The sequence below is a fragment of the Lampris incognitus genome, chromosome 20, assembly GCF_029633865.1.
Source record: "Lampris incognitus isolate fLamInc1 chromosome 20, fLamInc1.hap2, whole genome shotgun sequence".
Taxonomy (NCBI): domain Eukaryota; kingdom Metazoa; phylum Chordata; class Actinopteri; order Lampriformes; family Lampridae; genus Lampris; species Lampris incognitus.
The window spans coordinates 28,603,715-28,625,949 of record NC_079230.1 but is presented as its reverse complement, the minus strand read 5'-3'; the positions used below and the strand labels follow the sequence as shown (position 1 = coordinate 28,625,949).

The window sequence follows — 22,235 nt, the reverse complement described above, 5'->3', positions numbered from 1 at the left end:
GGCAGGGAGACACCCTGGACAGGCCATCACACCCTCACACACACACCTAGGGTCAATTTAGTAAGGCCGGTTCACCTGACCTACATGTCTTCTGACTGTGGGAGGAAACCGGAGAACCCGGAGGAAACCCCTACAGACACAGGGAGAACATGCAAATCCACACAGAGGACGACCCCCCCCCCCCCAAGGTTGGACTACCCCGGGGCTCGAACCCAGGACCTTCTTGCTGTGAGGCGGGAGCGACACACAAGATAAAAGCGCCTCAAAAACGACACCGCCAAAAACAGACAACAAAGAAAAAAACAACAACACACAAACGGTTAACAACACAGTCCACTCAGTGCAACACAGTCCAATACAAAAATCACTGTCCAGGGAGCGAACGGAAGACTGTCGGAACTGCTGGTCTGCATGGGCTAGCAGTTAGCCTAGCCTGCCCCGCTGTCGAGGGCGCACCGCCCGCCCTCGCTGCTTCCTCTTCGGATGCAGCTCCAGGCAGAGCCGTGGTCCCTGGGCCCACTGGACACTAGCAGACCAGGCTCCCTCAGCCGATCCAACGCCGGCTCTCCCAGCCAGACACCGTCGATACACCTCCCCGCACCCCACACGACGACACTAAAAACACAGTCGACGCCAGGCGAGGCCGCAGCCAGACCGCCCTCGGTGTTATAATTGCCGGTCTGCAATGGGGCTAGCAGTTAGCTTAGCCTGCCCTGCTATGGCGTCCCGTCAGACCGCCCTCGGTGCTTCCTTTTCGGGAGCAGCTCCAAGGCAAGGCCGCGGTCCTTGGGCCCACCGGACCACGGCAGACCAAGCTCTCCCAGCCATCAAACGAAAATAAAATAAAATCTAAGATCGAAATAAAAACGTCACAAACGACACACACTCAGATGTAGACATGGACAAAGACACTGCGTGGTCTGTACCGGGTGAAGCCGCTGCACACGTGAGTCGGCGCCGCCATCTTCCCACACCGGAAACCGGATAGGTCGTTTAGTCACATAAACAAAGCGTTCATTAATAAGCATTGGAAATGTTATAAGAAGCCTTCTGGATCAATTGGGGAATATCACACTCCCCCAAAACACGTGTGATCCAATCACTGCTATGGACAGGACTGTTTTAATTAGTCACTTTTGTGGTGCATTTTCTGTTAGTCATGATTTATATCCTGAGCAAGCTTCTCATTTGTCCCCCGGATCTTCAGCCGGTACTCGACACGTGTTCTTCTAACAAGGTTCTTCAGCGCATCCTTCTGTCAAAACCTGGTTCTGTAAAACCAGGTCACCTGTACTGTGAGTGGACTGTTATTTACGTGCTGTATTTTAAGCGCGCCATGGTAACTGGCACTGAATCCACCAGCCCAGCCCAGGAGATGATGAGGTGTCTTTCCCTGTGGACTTCCACTGACACGTTCAAGTATTTCTCAGCAGGCGCACAGCCGCTTCCCTCTCGTCCCGTTAACTGGATTAGTGGTGCATATGAAGTGTGCTGCAAGCAGCAGTTTTACGTTTGAATCGGTTCGTGTTACACTGCCATGCAATGAACTGTTCACAAGCCATGATACATTAAGACCTTATTCAAACACATGCAAGATCGAGGCCTAGTCTAAAGAACTGTGTGTGTGTGAGAGAGAGAGACTCTGCTTTATGGTGCACAAGCGAGACGTATACTTCTACTGGAAGCCTGAACAGGGTATGGCTGTGGCTATTAGGAACTCTCACTGAATTATTAAGTTTTTTATGAATCGTGTAAAAACTTCAGATGGGACACAGGCTGCTATGAAATGACCTTTAGTTATTATGTGTCGCCCTCTACAGGACATTCCTGGGATGGGCAACATGATCCAGAAAGGGCCGTTGTGGGTGCAGGTCTTTTGCCCCCGACCAAGCAGTTCCACACCTGATCACCAATAGCCTTTGCTAAGGGCCTTGATGTGTAGACTCAGGTGTGTAACTGCTTGGTTGGGACAAAGACCTGCACCCACACCACCCCTTTCTGGATCATGTTGCCCATCACATGCAAAAAATAACTTGCCACATCATGCTTCCACAGGAGATGTGTTGTTAGTCAACAGAAAAGGTGCTTTCTCAGAGAACTAGTGAAGGTCTGGCCCACTTGAATATGTTTCACTTCATGTCAAAAGTACCGTGAACTAATAGAGTAGCAAACCATTTACTTGCAGACTTACTTTATCACAGGATTAATTTATGGAAATCAGTCCCAGTGTACGGGTCATCCCCTCTGTCAGGGTTTAGTTTCCCTACGGGACTCCTCACTGTCAGATGAAAAGAAACGGCTGGTGACGCCATTTTAACCTGCCAGACTACCACATGTATTGGAGGAGGCATGTGGTAGCAGCCCTCCCGGGATCGGCAGAGCGGGTGGAGCAGCGACCGGGACAGCTCGGAAGAGTGGGGCAATTGGCCGAATACATTTGGGGAGAAAAGGGGGTGGGGGTGTAAGTAAGTACAAATTTTAAAATAAATAAAAAGAAAAAATGTATGTTGTACTGAATTTGGGGGGGGGGGGGGTAGTCCGGGACCGCCAGAGCCGGGACGCGAACCCGTGGCTCCCACGCCACAAGCGACAACGTTAATCACTCGACTAAAGAGTCCGGCCCGCTAGATAAGGGTCGGATAGTCATTTCTCCTGCGGCGCGGGCGATACGGGTTCGCTTCCCGGCCGCGGCAGTTCCTATGGTTGCGTTGTCCGCCGAAATTCGCTACAATATATATAATTTTAACAATACAAAAGGGGACATGAAAAAACAAAACAAAAAAAAACAAATACATATGTTCAAGGCATCGTATATTTACAAAGTTTGAAGGTCACGGCAAACTTTGTTTCCCCAGCTAAGTGAAACATACAAACGCGCCACAGCGCTGGACCGGAAGTTGGAACCTGACGTCAGTGGCTATGGGAGGGGCTACCGCAAGAAATTCGCCGCCCCTTGACCCTTGGCGCATGTCTACTGATGTTCAGTTTCGCGGTAGGAATGAGAAATTCGCCGCCATTTTGAGAAAACGCGAGCGAAAGCTTCAGCAGAACAACGGAACAAACCACAAATAAACTGGAGAGGGTAAAGAAGGATTATAGAGATCTTAAAAAAGAACTGTCGAACAGTGGTGTAGGGAGGCTACGTCACCTTGGCTTGGACGCTGGTAAGTTTTATTTTTTTTCTGTCAAATACCTAACGTTAAAGATGATGTTTTACACGTCATGTGGCTAATGCTGTACAACACAAACTATTTCACTCGCTGTTTTGTTGCTTGTGCAGTAGGGGTGTATACAAATACAAAAACCTTATACTAATGTAACCGAGGGTTTGTGGATGTCGCCTATACCAGTGGTTCTCAACCTTTTTGGGGTCCTGGACCCCCTGCGTATTTTTGATCTACCCTGAGGACCCCTCCACCTGATCTTGGGGGAGGGGGGTTGCAATTTGATAGAAACAGTAGAAACTGCATTTTAAATTGCATTATAGCATTTATTCACTCTTTGGGGCAAAAATAAGAGCTTTCAGTTGTAACTTAGATATAGTTAACAAAACAGAATTCTTATGCAGTAACTTTCAGATATATGTAACAACACAGAATATGTATTCAGTAACTTTCAGATATAGTTAACAAAACAGAATATGTATTCAGTAACTTTCAGATATATGTAACAACACAGAATATGTATTCAGTAACTTTCAGATATATGTAACTAAACAGAATATGTATTCAGTAACTTTCAGATATATGTAACAAAACAGAACATGTATTCAGTAACTTTCAGATACATGTAACTAAACAGAATATGTGTTCAGTAACTTTCAGATATATGTAACTAAACAGAATATGTATTCAGTAACTTTCAGATATATGTAACTAAACAGAATATGTATTCAGTAACTTTCAGATATATGTAACTAAACAGAATATGTATTCAGTAACTTTCAGATATATGTAACAAAACAGAATATGTATTCAGTAACTTTCGGATATATGTAGCAACAGAATTTTTATGCAGTAACTTTTAACAATGCAAACGGGAGCGAGATCTCTTATTAAAATACAATAAATTACACTTGTGAAACAGGTGTAATTAGAGAAAAAAGTCCCGTTACCCTCTATAGTTTAGGTAGATAAAGGTCTCAGTCACATTTGAGTAAAATAATCCTATTTCTATAAATGTCATAGGATCTTTTTTTTAAAGATATTTTATTTTCACGGACCCCTTGCAATTACACCACGGACCACTAGGGGTCCGCGGACCCCCGGTTGAGAAACACTGGCTTATACGGTATGAAACTATAAAATAACAAATACGGAGGTTCCGCTTTCACACGAGGACCACTTTATTTGGATTCTTCCCCCCAACAGAACTCCACAGCAACAACACTGCGTACAGCACTTCCGCTCTCTCTTCAGCCTTCAAAATAAGAGCTCAAGGCATATACTGTGGCGACAGCTTATAACAGGAACTTAAAATCACTAACAGGCAAGTTCAGAAAAATAGGTTACACTAATACCTGCAAATATTGCATTCTACCACACAACAAATACCATCACTCCTGAGAGATGCACGGTACGCGATTGCAGTGATCAAACACAATCTAAAGGACAATATACAATTTTTTACTGTGTACACACAGTTGACTCGGTGAACACCTCTAATGTGCTGTAACCGAGGTTCATTATTTACTGTACATAAACACTCATTTCATAATCATTTTGTGTTATAAGATGTCACATGTGACGAAAGCAGCTCGACGCCATCTGGCGGTGAACCATTGCCTCCAACACCATCAACACGCACTGGAATCAGGAGGTAAACACACTTGACTTCATACAACACAGGCAACCTTTGATTATGTTCCCTGGTTTCCTTTGTGTGCTGCAAATGACTGCTCCCTCATGCCTCTGGGCATGAGGGAGCTGGTGCAGGGACGTGCTTCCCAAAGGAGGGGGGTAGTGTAACGATCACAAATGACTAGACTTGCTAGCCCTTGGCCAATGGGTCTGACCCTTTAGTCGACTGGTTAGCGCAGTCACCTCGGGTTCGCGTCCCGGCTGCGCCGGTTCCCGGCCAACCCCTGAATTTACTACAATACTTACAGTGTATCCGGAAAGTATTCACACCCCTTCATTTTCCCCACATTTTGTTATGTTACAGCCTTATTCCAAAATGGATTAAATTCCTTTTTTTCTCATCAGTCTACACACAATACCCCATAATGACAAAGTGAAAAGGTTTTGTAGAAATTTTTGCAAATTTATTAAAAATAAGAAACTGGAATATTTCATGTACGTAAGTATTCACACCCTTTGCTATGACACTCAAAATTGAGCTCAGGTTCATCCTGTTTCCACTGATCATCCTTGAGATGTTTCTACATCTTGATTGGAGTCCACCTGTAGTAAATTCAATTGATTGGACATGATTTGGAAAGGCACAGACCTGTCTATATAAGGTCCCACTGTTGACAGTGCATGTCAGAGCAGAAACCAAGCCATGAAGTCAAAGGAATTGTCTGTGGACCTCCGAGACAGGATTGTATCGAGGCACAGATCTGGGGAAGGGTACAAAAAAATTTCTACATCTTTGAAGGTCCCGAAGAGCACAGTGGTCTCCATCATTCGTAAATGGAAGAAGTTTGGATCCACCAGGACTCTTCCTAGAGCTGGTCGCCCAGCCAAACTGAGCAATCGGGGCAGAAGGGCCTTGGTCAGGAAGGTGACCAAGAACCCGATGGTCACTCTGACAGAGCTCCAGCGTTCCTCTGTGGAGATGGGAGAACCTTCCAGAAGGACAACCATCTCTGCAGCATTCCACCAATCAGGCCTTTATGGTAGAGTGGCCAGACGGAAGCCTCTGCTCAGTAAAAGGCACATGACAGCCCGCTTGGAGTTTGCCAGAAAGCACCTAAAAGACTCTCAGACCATGAGAAACAAGAGTCTCTGGTCTGATGAAACCAAGATTGAACTCTTTTGCCTGAATGCCAAACGTCACGTCTGGAAGAAACCAGGCACCTCTCATCACCTTGCTAATACCGTCCCTACAGTGAAGCATGGTGGTGGCAGCATCTTGCTGTGGGGTTGTTTTTCAGCGGCAGGAACTGGGAGACTAGTCAGGATCGAGGGAAAGCTGAATGGAGCAAAGTACAGAGAGATCCTTGATGAAAACCTGCTCCAGAGCGCTCAGGACCTCAGACTGGGGCGAAGGTTTACCTTTCAACATGACAACGACCCTAAGCACACAGCCAAGACAATGAAGAAGTGGCTTCGGGACAAGTCTGTGAATGTCTTTGAGTGGCCCAGCCAGAGCCCAGACTTGAGCCCCATTGAACATCTCTGGAAAGACCTGAAAATAGCTGTGCAGCTGTGCAGCTGTAATTGCTGCCAAGGGTGCCTCAACCAAGTACTGAGTAAAGGGTGTGAATACTTATGTACATGCAATATTTCAGTTTTTCATTTTTAATACATTTGCAAAAATGTCTACAAAACCTTTTTCGCTTTGTCATTATGGAGTATTGTATGTAGATTGATGAGGAAAAAAAAGGAATTTAATCCATTTTGGAATAAGGCTGTAACATAACAAAATGTGGGGAAAGTGAAGGGGTGTGAATACTTTCCGGACGCACTGTACATATACGTAGGTAGCGAGACCAGTTGTGCCGGGGGTGGAGACTCAGATCTTCTTTCGTTTCTCAGTTATTCTAGGTAAGTGAGTTACACCCCTACAAGGCGGTGGCCTGAGTCCCTCGCTACAACTATAAAAAGGTCAACTTACTATTTGCAGTCACCAAGGTAAACAATGCAGCTCCCAAGATGCAAAGCAGAATAATTTCCCTTGTCCACATGACTTACTATCCTTCTCAGGACAAATGAAAATGGACAAAAATGATCGCTTGTTTGCCACCGTAAGTAAAAAAAAAAAGGCTTTGGAGCAATAACAATGTTCAGACAATTATCAAGACCAAATGACAAAAGGTGGGAGGTAGGTGGGTTGGTGGGTGGATAGGGAGTCGGGGGTTGATTGTTGTCTGTAGATGGAGACTTAATCTAACAAACCAAAAAAGAAATTCAAAAGGAAAAAAAATGCAAAGGAAGTGCTGGTGGTTAGCCCACAGTGGATGTCTCATAAAACTCAAAGCTTTAACCTGATGACACTCGAGCACAAATGAGCACTATGTTCACAAGTAAAATGTGGCGCCAACCAGGTTTATTTGTCACATGTGACAGATCTGATTTTTTCAGAGCAGCGTGTACAGGTTTTCTATCAGGTTTTTTTTCCGATCGGATCTAGGCCATATGTGGGCGGTACTAGAACCTGATAGATGTCCGATTGTGTCAATGCGACCTGAGTCTGACTGTGTTGAAAGGAACTCGTGCGACTTTTGCTCAAACTTGTGCGAGTTGTACTCATGCCTTTCACTCAAACTTGTACAAGACTGACAGCAATAACTGCTCATGCAGCGACAGCTATGGCTTTCTCCCTCTTTCACCCTGTAGCTGACTCACTGTCATCCAACTAGTAGCACAAATCATCAGAGCAATTAGTACTTACACCACTGCTTCCTTCATGCCATTCGTGTTTTGTTTTGTTGGTCTTGCAATTATGACGTTTTTTGTTTATTATTTTTCTCCCCAATTGTATCCGGCCAATTACCCCACTCTCTGAGCCGTCCCGGTCGCTGCTCCACCCCCTCTGCCGATCCGGGGAGGGCTGCAGACTACCACATGCCTCCTCCCATACATGTGGAGTCACCAGCTGCTTCCTTTCACCTGACAGTGAGGAGTTTCACCAGGGGGATGTAGCACGTGGGAGGATCACGCTACCCCCCCCCCCAAACAGGCGCCTCGACTGACCAGAGGAGGCGCTAGTGCAGCGACCAGGACACATACCCACATCCGGCTTCCCATCCGCAGACACAGCCAATTGTGTCTGTAGGGACGCCCGACCAAGCCGGAGGTAACACGGATTCGAACCGGCGACCCCCGTGTTGGTAGGCAGCGGAATAAATCACTACACCACCCGGACGCCCTATTTATGACAGCGTTTTTTTGTTGTCGCCGATACGCACAGGTGGATTATGTTATCTGTGGTAAATGTGCATGGGGGGGTGTTTCAGGGCTCTAATATAAGATGTGGGTCACTTTATAAACATGAAGGTCAAAGACCAGGTGAAAAGGTCACAACATGGCAAAAAAAAAAAAATTATCGGAATTGAGCATGAAGGCCTGTAATGCGGATGTAGTCGAAGAGAACATGCAAACTCCACACAGAGGACGACCCGGGACGACCCCCAGGGGCTCGAACCCAGGACCCTCTTGCTGTGAGGCGACCATGCTGACCCCTGCGCCGCCCCAGATGTTTGTTCAGAATAAAAAAACAAGACTGAATAAATAAGCAGCTCCTTGTAGTTCTACAAATCAGGGAGCAGGTAAAGGTGTATTACACCTCGACCAGAATCAGTTGTGTTTTTCTCGACAACTCTTTCCTGTGGTGCTTTGGAAGAAAGTGACTTCATACGGTCTGTTAGTTTAATGTTTTGCGTTGGATTCTCCCTTAAACGTAGCAAACATTTTGTCGTCCGTACACACTCGCACTGAAGAAGCAACAACTTGTTCCTCTTGTTGAATATATACAGCTTTTTATTTCATAAAACTGTAGGTAATATACACTTCAAGTTAGATACAGTGTCGTGTTTTCTCCTTCCATATCTTTTCAGACCAGTCGTTTACAGCAAAGATGATTCTCTTGGGGGGGGGAAACACAAAAACAAAAACAATGCACCCCAGAAATCAGACATCGGCAAATTAAACAAAACAAATTAGTCGCAAAACATCACACTTTGACTTGTACATTTAATTTCTCTTGCAAGCCAGACAGCACAAGCCTGTTTTCTGATGTGTGCGTCTGCAGGGGAGGGGCAGAAGGATAAGCACTTGAACCGGCGACTGGCGCCCATCTTGGCTTGCCTTTCTTGTAACAAACGAGAGAGACCGACAGTTTTCCCTGTTTCTCGTTAAAGAATTGCCACTTAGGACACAATTACACACACTTCATTTGCCTTTTCGGACTTGTCGGCCACACACAGGTCACACCGCATTAAACGAAAACACAAAGGGAAGAAACTAAAGGACACCACAGTTACTTCAGACTGTGACTGATGACGTGTGAACTTCGCCGTGAGGCACAAATCGAAGGCTTGTGTGCAGAAAGCGTTGCCGCGGTAGCGTGGTGCACGGCACACCGGGGGGGGGGGGGGGGGGGGAGTGCATTCAGAAAAATGATCAGTACTGTGTTGTGTGCCACTGGGCCGAGACACACACACACACACACGCACACTAATGGGACGATTATGGACGGGTTCACATTTGTGTGCAGAGTTAGCAGCCAAAAACATGGCCGGGCCCAACCGAAGGTTCAGTTTACACATCCGGGAGGCTGGAGGGGCGAGAGGGGCCTTCATATTGTTGTGCAAGTAATGATCCTCACGTATATTCTTGAACATCTGTTATGGGTCAAGTCATTTCATCATGGACTTTTGGGAATTGCCACAGCACATCACCTCAACCAGGAGGCCACTGCCGGCCCTTAACACGTCTCATCATAGCAACTGACATTATTTAAAGTGCAGACACATAAAAATGACATAGTTTGAGAAAAAAGGAATCGGTGACAACAAAGTACAGTCATAAGCAGAGGCCCGATTATCAAAAATCAATGTTATCAAAATGGTGATGCCACCTGTATTAGATAAAAGGGAAAAAACCCAACCAGCCAGCTCCACTCCTTTATAACCACCCAGAATATTCCACCGGAAATGTTCGTCTCAATCCAACACTTTTTTTTCCCTCTCCCTTTTTCTCCCCGATTGTACCCGGCCAATTACCCCACTCTTCCGAACCGTCCCAGTCGCTGCTCCACATCTGCTGATCCGGGGAGGGCTGCAGACTACCACATGCCTCCTCCCATACATGTGGAGTCACCAGCTGCTTCTTTTCACCTGACTGAGGAGTTTCCCCAGGGGGACGTAGCGCGTGGGAGGATCACGCTATTCCCCCCAGTTCCCCCTCCCCCGCGAACAGGCGCGCTGACTGACCAGAGGGAGGCGCTAGTGCAGCGACCAGGACATATTGTGGGGTCACCAGCTGCATCTTTTCACCTGACAGTGAGGAGTTTCATCAGGGGGACATAGCGTGTGGGAGGATCACGCCAGTTCCCCCTCCCCCGCGAACAGGCGCCCCCGACTGACCAGAGGAGGCGCTAGTGCAGCGACCAGGACGCATACCAACATCCGACTTCCCACCCGCAGACACGGCCAATTGTGTCTGTAGGGACGCCCGACCAAGCCAGAGGTAACAAGGGGATTCGAACTGAAAATCCCCGTGTTGGTAGGCAACGGAATAGACCGCTATGCTACCCGGACGCCCTCAATCCACCACATTTAAAACAGAGTAAGAGATTCGGCAGGTTGGGTAGGATCCCATCAGAAACCCTGCAGTCAGATGCAACGCTGAGTTGAAAACAAGCCCCGTCTCAGTCAAATGATGAATCGTACAGTATTCAGTGATGATTGTTTAAAAAAAAATAATTACAAAGTAAAATCCAGGAGTCGGAAGTAAAGGGCTAGATTACAGCCGAAGGAGGGTTTCGGGGTGTCGTCGTCTGGTGTCTGGTGTTTTACAGCAATGTGAGCGTACAGTAAACCGCACATTACACACAGCGGTTTCCTTCAACATATATATTCTTCACTTTTACAGACACCTTGTGACTACGTTAAGAGGGCTTTAACGTTTAATCAGAAGTAACACTGCGGCGCTTGGTTGACCCCCACCTTAAAGCGCTCCGCCCCCTTCAAATTACTCGCTTTTACTCATCCCACAAACGGCAGCCTTTAGCCACCATGGCGGCAACCTTTTATTCAGGATAACTTACTTCATGGAATGATGGAGAAACAACAAAATAAATACAACCCGACAAGTGGATAACATACAAATAAAAACCACACTGGGGTCACGAGAGGCAGTCAACGAAAGTTTAAAAATGACTTTGTCCTTACTGAAGGATTGGAAAAGACATGGAGCAAACTGCAGACAGAAAAGAGCAAGACAGAGAGGTAGGAGGGAAGAATGAAAGGGCGAGTGAGAGGCTGAGGTTAAGGTTGTCATTTCGCCATGATTTTTCATAACTGATTTCTAAAGACGGGATTTGGAGATCAATATTTCCACTACTGACCGTCACTTAACGACTGTCATTAGCGTCATGCGGCCGTAATCATTTCAGTATGGCTCTGCAGCAGCTTCCCACTTTCCCCCTCAACATCTTTTCAGCGCTCCACCTCTCTGCGGCTGGACTGCATCCAGGCTGTCTAGAATTCCAACAAGAGCCTGAAAAACCACAAGGAATTTGAACAGAACCTGATTTCCTACTGTTCCTGTGTGTACTGTAATGAGATGAAGGGTGAATTGAAACAAGTGTGACTTTAGCCACAGAGGATGGAAGGGAGAGTGGTAGAGGTTTCATTTAGCCAACTGGTATCCCTGTGGTTTCCGGTGGTCCGTGGATCCCCCGGCTCAGCTCGGGGGATCTAGGAGTGTATGATACATCATTCAGCATCTGCCTGCAACAGCCGCCAGGTCACAAGGCTGAGCCTAGGGACAAGGAAAGGGGGCACAGCATTTGACGAGTGTTGGGGGACTTTTAAGGCTTCGTATCCACTCCCCCTCCACCACTTCTAGACCTCCTACTGGTTGACTGGTTCTTCTGCATCTTTGACCCAGTTTCTGGGAAGACGTTCTGGGGAACCACAGTGATCTGGTCTGCTGGATCCAGAACCAGAGTTATCTCAGGGTTGCAAAAGACCTCTCTTGGGTCTAGCTTCTAGGCCCATGCTGTGGAGAGTCAGCACCCCATACCGCCTTGTTAGAAGTCCAGTGTTTCCACAGAGTTCTGGAGGAGAACTGGGTTGGTGCTGGCGTGTGCGACGGTAGTGGGGGCTCTCCTGACCTGGAACTCAGCTCATCGCCTTAGAACAGGACTGCTCTTCTCCTGCTCCTTCTGTAAGGTCTGCAAAACCTGAACAGGGACCAGGGAACAGGAGTTAACAGAAATACTACTGTGAAATGTGGATCTCCACCAGTAAATCAAGCCAGCTGGTGAGGGGAGCAGTATAATTATTAGGAAAGGGCGAAGGCATCGCCCATAAGGAGAGTTAAAATCACTCATTAACCTTCACATCACTTTTATTCCGGAATCGGCATAACGCTGCATTTACTGTACATACTGTACAATAAGACGTGTTTATGTCTGATTAAAAAGGGACTGTGTGGTCCATGAGGTCACTCTTTAATCATTAGGTTACGGTTTTGATGCATGTAAAGCGCTCCTGACCTCAACCCTGGGTGGGTCGGATGCAGGGGCTGTGCTGTAATTAATCATAATCTGTCAGACATTTTGCGCTGCATTTGTCTGTGTGTGGATTATCATGATCACACCACAGTAGGCCTCTGTAGTGCTGTGCTAAACATCGTTTAAAGATTTAACAAACAAAAAAATTCAATTTATTATGAAACTGATGTTGCGACGTCAAATGAAACGACTCGATTGGTCGCTGCCTGCTGATCCTCGTTTATGATTTAATCGCTCTGCTGTGTAATTGTATCCACACTGTAATTGACAGGAACAGGAGTTTCCTCAAAAAGACAACGAAGTGGATTCCTTGTTAAATGTCGAAATGTTGGATGGGATTTGGAATTACCCGTCATGGCTTTTTAAAATTTGGCAAATGACCGAAAATTCTCGGTTTAACGCAACCCCCGAACGTGCACATACGCTACATATTCAAACGTGACATGTAATGTGTTTTCAGTGCTAAGCACAAGCCCAAACATCAATCCATGTAGCTTCATCCTCTTGCCCACCTGCGCCCATTTCCTGTTGCGGCTGGTCATATGTACAGCGGCTATGTGCTGGAAGAGCTGCTCGGCAGGGATGAGGTCGGGCAGGCGGGTCAGGAACTGGGCCATGTGGATGAAGTCCATACATGTCAGCACGTCCTGGTAGAGGCGCAGCAGGCCCAGCGCTGTGCGGAACAGGAACTCCTCACCGTCACGGCAGAACACGTCCCACACCCGGCACGCCAGGTCTAGTGGCAGGGACTTGCTGTACAGCGTGAAGATCCTGCAGGAGGAGCGAGAACAGCTTCATCCGGGTCTTGCGGTGACACCACATAAATACCCGTAAAAAGCACGAGAAACCATCACACCGTGGTACGTTGTGTGACGCTAAGTTGAATCCCAAAAGGAGAAATTCTCTTGTCTCCCCCCCGGAGCTGGTAGGAATTTACAGACTAGTTCAGGGAAAACCTCAGCAAGGCGGTGAGTCGCCGAGTCGAAGGACAGTCCTGACAGACAGCAGAGTTTACTTGTGGTTCTGTCCCTGGTTTACAGAACGATACACTGAAGCTTAGTTTTACACCTATGCTACTTCTCTATAAAGCACATGAATAGCAGTTACGAGCAAGACAGTTAAGACTTTTCTGAGATACGTATATACATACGCACACACACACACACACCTGGTTTTCACAGAAACACCACACGGCATTGTTTAACTGTTGCCTTTAAAATATGGGAAAAGTGTCATGTTCTTTGTTGATGACACTGAGGTTTTTTTTGTTGTTGGATTTTCCCCCTCTTTTCTCACCAATTGTATCCGACCAATTACCCCCCTCTTCCGAGCCGCCCCGGTCATGGCTCCACTCCCTCTGCTGCTCCGGGGAGGGCTGCAGACTACCACACGCCTCCTCCGATACATGTGGAGTCGCCAGCCGCTTCTTTTCACCTGACAGTGAGGAGTTTCACCAGGGGGATGTAGCGCGTGGGAGGTTCACGCTGTTCCCCCCAGTCCCCCCCCCCCGAACAGGCCCCCCCGACCGACCAGAGGAGGCGCTACTGCAGCGACCGGGACACATACCCACATCCGGCTTCCCACCCGCAGACACGGCCAATTGTGTTTGTAGGGACGCCCGACCAAGCCGGAGGTAACACTGGGAGTCGAACAGGCGATCCCCGTGTTGGTAGGCAATGGAATAGACCGCTACGCTACCTGGACGCCCGACACTGAGTTTTTTAATAAGTATTTAATAAGCATAAGTAACACATTCAAAATAAAACAAAATTGTTGAATGTTATAACATTACGTAAATAACTCTTCAGAAACAGGATCTGGTTTGATTTGATATGTGATACACTACTTTAATGATCCCTGTGGGGAAGTTACTCTCTGCATTTAACCCATCCTAGTTGTGTAGCTAGGAGCAGTGGGCAGCTATCGTGCAGCGCCCGGGGACCAACTCCAGATCGTCTCGCCATGCCTTGCTCATGGGCACAGAGAGGAGTATTAACCCTAACATGCATGTCTTTTTGATGGTGGGGGGGAACCGGAGCCCCCGGAGAAAACATGCAAACTCCACACAGAGGACAACCTGGGATGACCCCCAAGGTTGGACAACCCCGGGGTTCGAACCCAGCACCTTCTTGCTGTGAGGCGACAGCGCTAACCACTGGGCCACCGTGCCGCCCTACACTGCGTACAGTGTTTCCATCCAGGGCAGGTGTTTCATTTGTCAGGTAGCACGCGGGGCTTGCTGCGTTGATGTATGCAAATAAGAAGGGGAACAGCCAGATGTTCACACACCAGTACAAGGAGATGCACAAAAAACATGAAAGGGAAGCAGACGGGATCTGGACTCACCAGTCGATCAAATAAATATCGGGTGTCAAGTTGTTTTTCTTGAAATGTGCAAAGAGCTTTGGTAGGTTTTCTTCGAAGAACACTTCAAATGCTGCAAAATAGGTCAACATCTGAGGAGTGGGGAGAAGGTGGCCACTTAGAGGAAAGCACACACAGACAAAATACAAACTTCATTGTGTTCACTGGGCGGTGAAAGTACCCAAGAGACTACGGCGAGTATGAGTCATCCACAGCGATAGACAGCAACACGGAAACCAGGAGTACACACTCCTCTGGCCGAACTGAGACACAGCGTCTACACTTAGGGGGGGATTTCATACTTCTACATGTCGGGACAGAAAGCTTCCTCACACTGCAGGACATCGAGAGGCATTGTGGGTCGTAATGGGGACTGGGCGATGAAAAGATGCACTCTGCAATACTATAATCGACTCCATGCACCACTTCTTATTTCAAGTCTTCAGAAGGCACCGAGAAGCTTCAGAAAGGAGCCGTTTTTCATATTTATCAGTATTTATACTCAGGAAATCAACCGAGCATGGTGCAGATGTGTATAGTGAAACTACACAAGTATTAAAGATTATAAGCGCATCATTTGTGCTTTTTCAAAACTAAAAAAACTAAAAACTAAAAATTTAAATGGCTCTAATCTGAAGCATCAGAACTGGTATTGAAAACAGATCTGATTCCAACCTGTACAATGGTTTAAATATGTCGTCATGGGTCTCACAATGTCCAGGGATGTGTTGTTTGTTTATACTGTAGGGTGTGTGTGTGTGTGTGTGTGTGTGTGTACTCACAAGGCTGTGGTCCACCCTGAAGAAGGCCATCTGACAGGGCTTGTTGAGCAGATTAGCGAAAGCTATGAAGGCATCAGCTGTGTCCAAGTTAAGAATCAGCACAGCAGCAATAAACGACATTCCTTGCACCTAACCCCCCCCCCAAACACACACACACAAACAAACACAGTATAACTTCCAGATTTTTGGATTGGGATACTTGAGCAGGAAGTAGAGCTTTAACGATAGGAAATGCCCAGTTACATCGAGTGTTTATATTTGGTTGAATCCAGGGAGGGTGGGGGCACCACCAGAAGCTACGATGACACCAAGTCAGCATTAACTTCAGTGAAGGAAGAGCAGCAGCAGCTCTGGTATATGAACCTATAACGTGCTTTTGGCTACAGTTTCACAATAGGAAATGAAGACAGATGCAAAAAGCCCTGGATGCAGAGACGTGTCAGCATAACATCTGTGCATGCACCCGTGAATGTGTGTGTGTGTGTGTGTGTGTGTGTGTGTGTGTACACGGGTTGGGGTCAGTGCAGGAAGTCAACAGTCATTTCTATTCAAGTGCACCGCATGGGGCTGTGGCGAAGAGCAGCGGTGCAAACTACAGTGTCTACAGGCACAGTGGATCCCTTCAGCAAATCTTACCCATCTCATTATCACTCATCGTTACCATCTGATAAGGAAGAACAGTTAGACTCAGACATGACTGCATGTGTTTGGATGATCTCAAATCTAAACGATCTACTTGGAGAATTTCTGGCTGGTGAAAAGCAATAGATACGTCTTCAGCTAAGTTGATATTGATTTGATGACGACGATATACTTTAATGGTCGTCATAGAGGCATTACGCTGTGTGTTTAACCCGTCCTAGCTGTGTAGCTAGGAGCAGTGGGCAGCCGCCGTGCAGCACCCGGGAACCAACTCCAGTTCTTCTTGCCATGCCTTGCTCAGGGGCACAGAGGAGTATTAACCCTAACATGCATGTCTTTTTGATGGTGGGGGAAACCGGAGCACCTGGAGGAAACCCACCACAGACACAGGGAGAACATGCAAACTCCACGCAGAGGACGACCTGGGATGACCCCCAAGGTTGGACAACCCCAGGGTTGGAACCCAGGACTTTCTTTTTTTTTTAAAATAAATTTATTTCTAATTTTTCCCCTTATCCCACCCGATTAACTCCCCTGGCTCACGTTTCCACAGGAAGGAGATAGTCGTAACACCAGCTTCCTCCAAACTCGTGTCTGCTGCTCTCGCCATTTTACACGCTGAAGCCTCCTCGCATGGATTGCGTCACCCTCAGGCCGCGAAGGAGACGTAGGGAGAATACTTTCGGTTGCTTGGCTGCAGGCGCCCGGATGGGCCAGAGGGGTCGCTGGAGAACGACGAGTCCCCGAACACTACACCGATCTACACCCACTATCCCTCGGGTAAGGGTGGTGTAATGAATGCTTTACCCCGTGGACGCTCTGGCCATGATCGGTTACGGCGAGTCTGGGATACGAACCTCCCAGCCACGTGACGAGCGGGTTGCAAAAACGGCGGGTTATTCCGCTCGGCCATCAGAGCGGCCTAGAACCCAGGACTTTCTTGCTGTGAAGCGACTGCACTAACCACTGCGTGATTAGCGGATTAGCGCGCTAACCACGCTAATCCCTTCCTTCCTGGTGTGGTTCCGATGTACCGTCTAATAACACATAGTAACATTGTGCTTCAGTGCTTGCATTTCCAAAGGGCTGGCAAGTAAATGAAACCCCATGATGACAGGGAGGGACTGGGTGTGTGTGTGTGTGTGTGTGTGACTTACATAGCCTACGTCCGGCCGGTAACAAGTGTATGCTCCCAGGATACTGTGCAGCACATCATAGTAGGGTCCGCCCTGATCATGAACAGAGGAAATGAGACAATGGCACACATGCACCAAATAAAAATGAGACGTAGCTAACTGGAAACTACAGTGTCACACTTCCCTCGGTGCAACCTCACGAAACATGCACTAAGCCGAACTCCCAATACATAGTAGTCATAACATAACACAACATATCGTAGTCATAACATAACATGTCGTCGTCATAACAGTGGTCTAATATCAGAGCGTAGATTACTGTAGGTTTTCTTTGTAGTGGTGGTCTGCTAACCTGCTGGAAGATACAAAGATGGGGGAAAGTCCTGGAGATATCCAGTTTGATCAGCTCTAGGCTTGACTCCCGATCTGATGAACCGGCATCTACAACAGGGCGTGAAAGACAGGAGATGGGGAAGGACTGATGAAAAAGGACACACCGACTGTGTGGGGAGCTCATTAGAGACCGGCGGAGAAATAAGCGTGTTTCTTACTTTTGTAACCTGTTAATGGCGAGTGTACTTATTTGCTGTATCTGCTCCATACGTTTTCTAAATCCAACTTGCTAATGAAAGTTCTATAGCTCCAAGTCTTCGGTGCAGATCTGAGATTCAAGTAACACTAAAAAATGTGCGGTATCAAATCCACGATAAAAATGTAGACAATGTTGGTAAGTCAGATCATGGGTTTGAGATTTATGGGAAATCGTGTGTGAGATGGTAAGGGTGACAATGGGTGTGTGGGGGGGGGTAGAATGAAGGAGATTACTGGGAGTGGTATTAAATTAATTTTATTACCTTCAGCCTCCGTCTCAGAGGCAGGCGCTGGCATGGTCTTCCACTTCTCTTTGGCCCTGGCCAGACAGATGTTATACAGCTCTGCAAAGACACACAGCAGCACAATGCCCAAGAGAAAGCATGGAAGAATACCATCAACAACTCCCCAGGCCTCAGTAGCAGAGGAAATCACACCTCTTTACACCGCTCATGTCCCTCTAGCACGCTTTCATTGTGTGTCAATGTATTGACTCAGGCAAGCCAAGTTATTTCTGGCTTAGGCTGAGAGTTGTGACTGCCCTCCAGTGATGAGATGTGAAACCTACATAATGATGTTTCTATAGCAAGGGGCCTGGCGCCCACAACCTCTGACCTTGTACAGATAAAAGTTCCATCCATCCAACCATCCATTATCCAAACTGCTTGTCCTGCTCTCAGGGTCGTGGGGATGCTGTAGTGTATCCCAGCAGCCATTGGGCAGCAGGTGGGGAGACACCCTGGACAGGCCGCCACACACATTCACACCCAGGGACAATTTAGTACGGCCGGTTCACCTGACCTACATGTCTTTGGACTGTGGGAGGAAACCGGAGCACCCGGAGGAATCCCATGCAGACACGGGGAGAACATGCAAACTCCACACAGGGGACGACCCGGGACGACCTCCAAGGTTGGACTAGCCCGGGGTTCGAACCCAGGACCTTCTTGCTGTGAGACGACAGCGCTAACCACTGCACCACCGTGCCGCCCCAGATTAAAGTTGTATATCGTAATCCTTACAAAGGAAGAGGACACGAGGGCTTATTGGACAGGCCTTGTGAATGTTGTGGTCAAGTCTGCCAGTGTCAACACCTTTCTGGGACGAGAGAACAAATACGCTGCCCTTTCTTATGAGGCAGTTAAACTAATTCAAAGCAAATATGACAAGAGCAGTTTGTGGTGAATTTGTGCTGGATTTGCACCAGATTAACGATACACAATATTTTTGGATTTTGCCAGTTTGAGAAGAACAGTAAAACTTTAACTACGCCAGGCACGACTTCATATCTTTTTGGATGAAGCCGGAGGTTTTGAAAACATCAGACAGAAGAAAAAATCTGCATGTATGCCTCTTTATCGTCACATAAGCCCTGGGATGACCGAACTAAACGCTGTTTAGCCAACGAGGCAGAATTTAGCTTCGCATGCTTGGAACAGCTATTTATTTAGCTTCCTCTCGTAAAATGCTGTGCTACTGCTTCTCAGCGCCTCCTCGCAAAAAAACTGGACTAAAATGAAGTTGAGCGAGAGCGTTTATTTGTGTGTGTTTACTCATATTGTACTAATTTAATGGCATAATCTAAATTTAAAAGGAAGTGCAGGCTGCAGGGGCATCCAAGTGGCGTGGCGGTCTATTCCGCTGCCTACCAACACGGGGATCACTGGTTCAAATCCCCATGTTACCTCCGGCTCGGTCGGTTGGCCGTGTCTGTGGGTGGGAAGCCGGATGTGGGTATGTGTCCTGGTCGCTGCACTAGCGCCTCTTCTGGTCGGTCTGGGCGCCTGTTTTGGGGGAGGGGGAACTGGGGGGAATAGCGTGATCCTCCCACGTGCTACGTCCCCCTGGCGAACTCCTCACTGTCAGGTGAAAAGAAGCGGCTGGTGACTCCACATGTATGGGAGGAAGCATGTGGTAGTCTGCAGCCCTCCCCGGAACAGCAGAGGGGGTGGAGCAGCGACCGGGATGGCTCGAAGAGTGGGTAATTGGCCAAGTACAATTGGGGAGAAAAAGGGGGGAGGGGAGCAGTGTACCACAGAATGATGCTGGCCAGCCAAACAGATAGCTAGCATGCAAGTTTAGTGCCGACCAGCAGGCAGAAGCAGTTTGTGTAACACGGGGTTCGAATCGACGTGCTTATTAAAGCGGGGCATGAATGAGCTCTGAGTGTGAGGCACGGCTGTGTGTCACACTCATCCACAGTCACCAAACTAATTAAAATGCTGATCTCATTCCCTTGTTCCACTTAGGGTCAGTCACCTTCTATGTGGAGAAACAAGGGACGCCCACCCCCCAGCTACCCGACCCCCGCCCTGCAATGTTTTGTTTGGGGGGGGAAATCCAATATGGAAGACAAAATAACAAAAGCACTTAGAATTACAAGTGTAACAAAAATATTTGTGTTATACTTTGGCTTTGTGACAGAAACAGAAGAAAACATCACAAACATAACACTGTGTCGAGCCCAAACAAATGGAAACCCTAACTGCAAGCATTCCCCTGTAGCCTATAGAAACAGCAAACTGTACAGTTTGCCTTGTGTTCGTTGCCAGGGACAGGGCCGACTCTGCCATTCAGTCCTATATCTCGACAGCCTCTTACATTTCACTGCAGACGTCATTAAAATAATAGTAATGAAAAAGAAATGACTGAGGGTGCTATTTTTAACAGTACATGGCAACCACTGAGTTAGGCCCTAATGGTGACGATGATGCGCAATCTCACACAGCACCCAGAGCTTGTTGGTCTGTAGCTCACCACTGACATTAAAACTTGTCATGGTTGTTTGGTCTGGGCCATCAAGGCTCACCTGGTCCCCATCCCCTGATTGATGTTTCGGCTCACCTGCGCCCCATTTGCCTGAGTAACCCTGATTGCCCCTGATCGCCCCATTTACCTGGCTGCCCCTGCTTCGATACCTGTTCCCCTTTCTCCGATTGGCTGCTCTCTTCCTGCCCTGTCCTGCGCACCTGCGCCTAATCTCCCTGATTGGCTCCCCTACATATATATTCATTCCCCCTGGTTGCCCTGGCTCCTTGTTGGCTTGTCACACACAGACACCTATATGTTCACTTTTGGTTGCCGGATGCTCCACATCCTGTTTCGAGCCTTCGCTGCAGCGTCTGTTCCTGTTATCTGTAAATTCATTTGGATTAATAAAACCTTTCTTAGCCCAGTCTGTCTCTGAGTCATGCATTTGGGTCCTCCATTCTTGCCCCGGCGTGGACAAAACTTCTCAACGCCGCTTGTTATAACTGGTTTGATTTTACTTGATGTTATGTTATTCTCAGCACTCTGACGACCTAGTGCAGGGTTTCCCAACCCAGTCCTCAAGGACCCTCTATCCTGCATATTTTCATTGTAACCCTGCCTAGGTAGCCCTGCTTGTACTTACTCATCCAATCATCTCACAGCACTTAATTATGCCAAGGTGTGCAACATCTGACATAATTCATTGCTGATTGGTTGAATAACTACAAACGGGTACCTATTCAGGGTTGCAAGGAAAATCTGCAGGATAGGGGGTCCTTGAGGACTGGGTTGGGAAACACTGGCCTAGTGTACATATGAAATCATGTGTATGAAAATGCAGGACAGATTGCATCCCTTATTGAGTCAGTACAGGGCGATCCAGGATTATAAGGGACGGGGTGGCAACCTTCGGGGCCACCCTAGGGGAAGCACTCCCCCTTACCTCCTTAATGACCATGCTTTCCATTCCACTTCATTGAGCTCCTTTCCACAGTTATTCGTCCACAACACTGGAGGGAGGTGCATCTGTGACGTGTGAATGTGAACGCAGGGGAAGAATGTGCCGGTGTGCACACGTGCGGCGATAAACGAAGGCCGCAGTAACTAAAGTGGGCGCCGAAAGATGGCGTTCTTCTGAAGTGAAAGCGATAAAAAGCACGAGCTGTCTAAACAAAAACTCGAACACACAAACACGCTCCTTCATACACCACATGACCACAGAGACAACGAAGGGAGTACCGTGGGTGATGTTGAGCTCGTTGCCCACAGCCAGACTCCACACCCTGCCTCTGACGCTGGAGGAACACCTTGCCACCAAAGCTCCCTCACCCGCCGCGATGTACACCTAGGGAACGGTCCCCAGGACAGAGGAAGACGTTAGTACCACTGGGGGCAGTCTTACAGGCCAGAAGACTGACATTTAGAGTATGTTTATATGTGTCACAACCCATGACAATAAAGAACGTGTCATCTACGAGTAACTAGGTCAGTATCAAGAAAGGAAATGAACACTTTGAGGAACTCTTCATCTAAGATATACATGTTAAGCCTCCTAACAGAC

The 22,235-nt window shown here is 47.6% G+C and overlaps 1 protein-coding gene across 1 annotated transcript in view; it reads right to left on the bottom strand.

Annotated features, from left to right (window-relative positions):
- Positions 1 to 10,868: 10,868 nt before the first annotated feature.
- Positions 10,869 to 22,235, bottom strand: part of tbc1d14 (TBC1 domain family, member 14) — a 53,644-nt gene continuing 42,277 nt past the window's right edge. The window contains 9 exon segments of the mRNA XM_056300222.1: positions 10,869 to 12,075; positions 12,921 to 13,179; positions 14,755 to 14,864; positions 15,555 to 15,683; positions 17,354 to 17,425; positions 17,685 to 17,773; positions 18,187 to 18,267; positions 21,914 to 21,970; positions 21,973 to 22,019. Coding sequence (XP_056156197.1) covers positions 12,019 to 12,075; positions 12,921 to 13,179; positions 14,755 to 14,864; positions 15,555 to 15,683; positions 17,354 to 17,425; positions 17,685 to 17,773; positions 18,187 to 18,267; positions 21,914 to 21,970; positions 21,973 to 22,019 — 901 coding nt within the window. The 3' untranslated portion in view covers positions 10,869 to 12,018.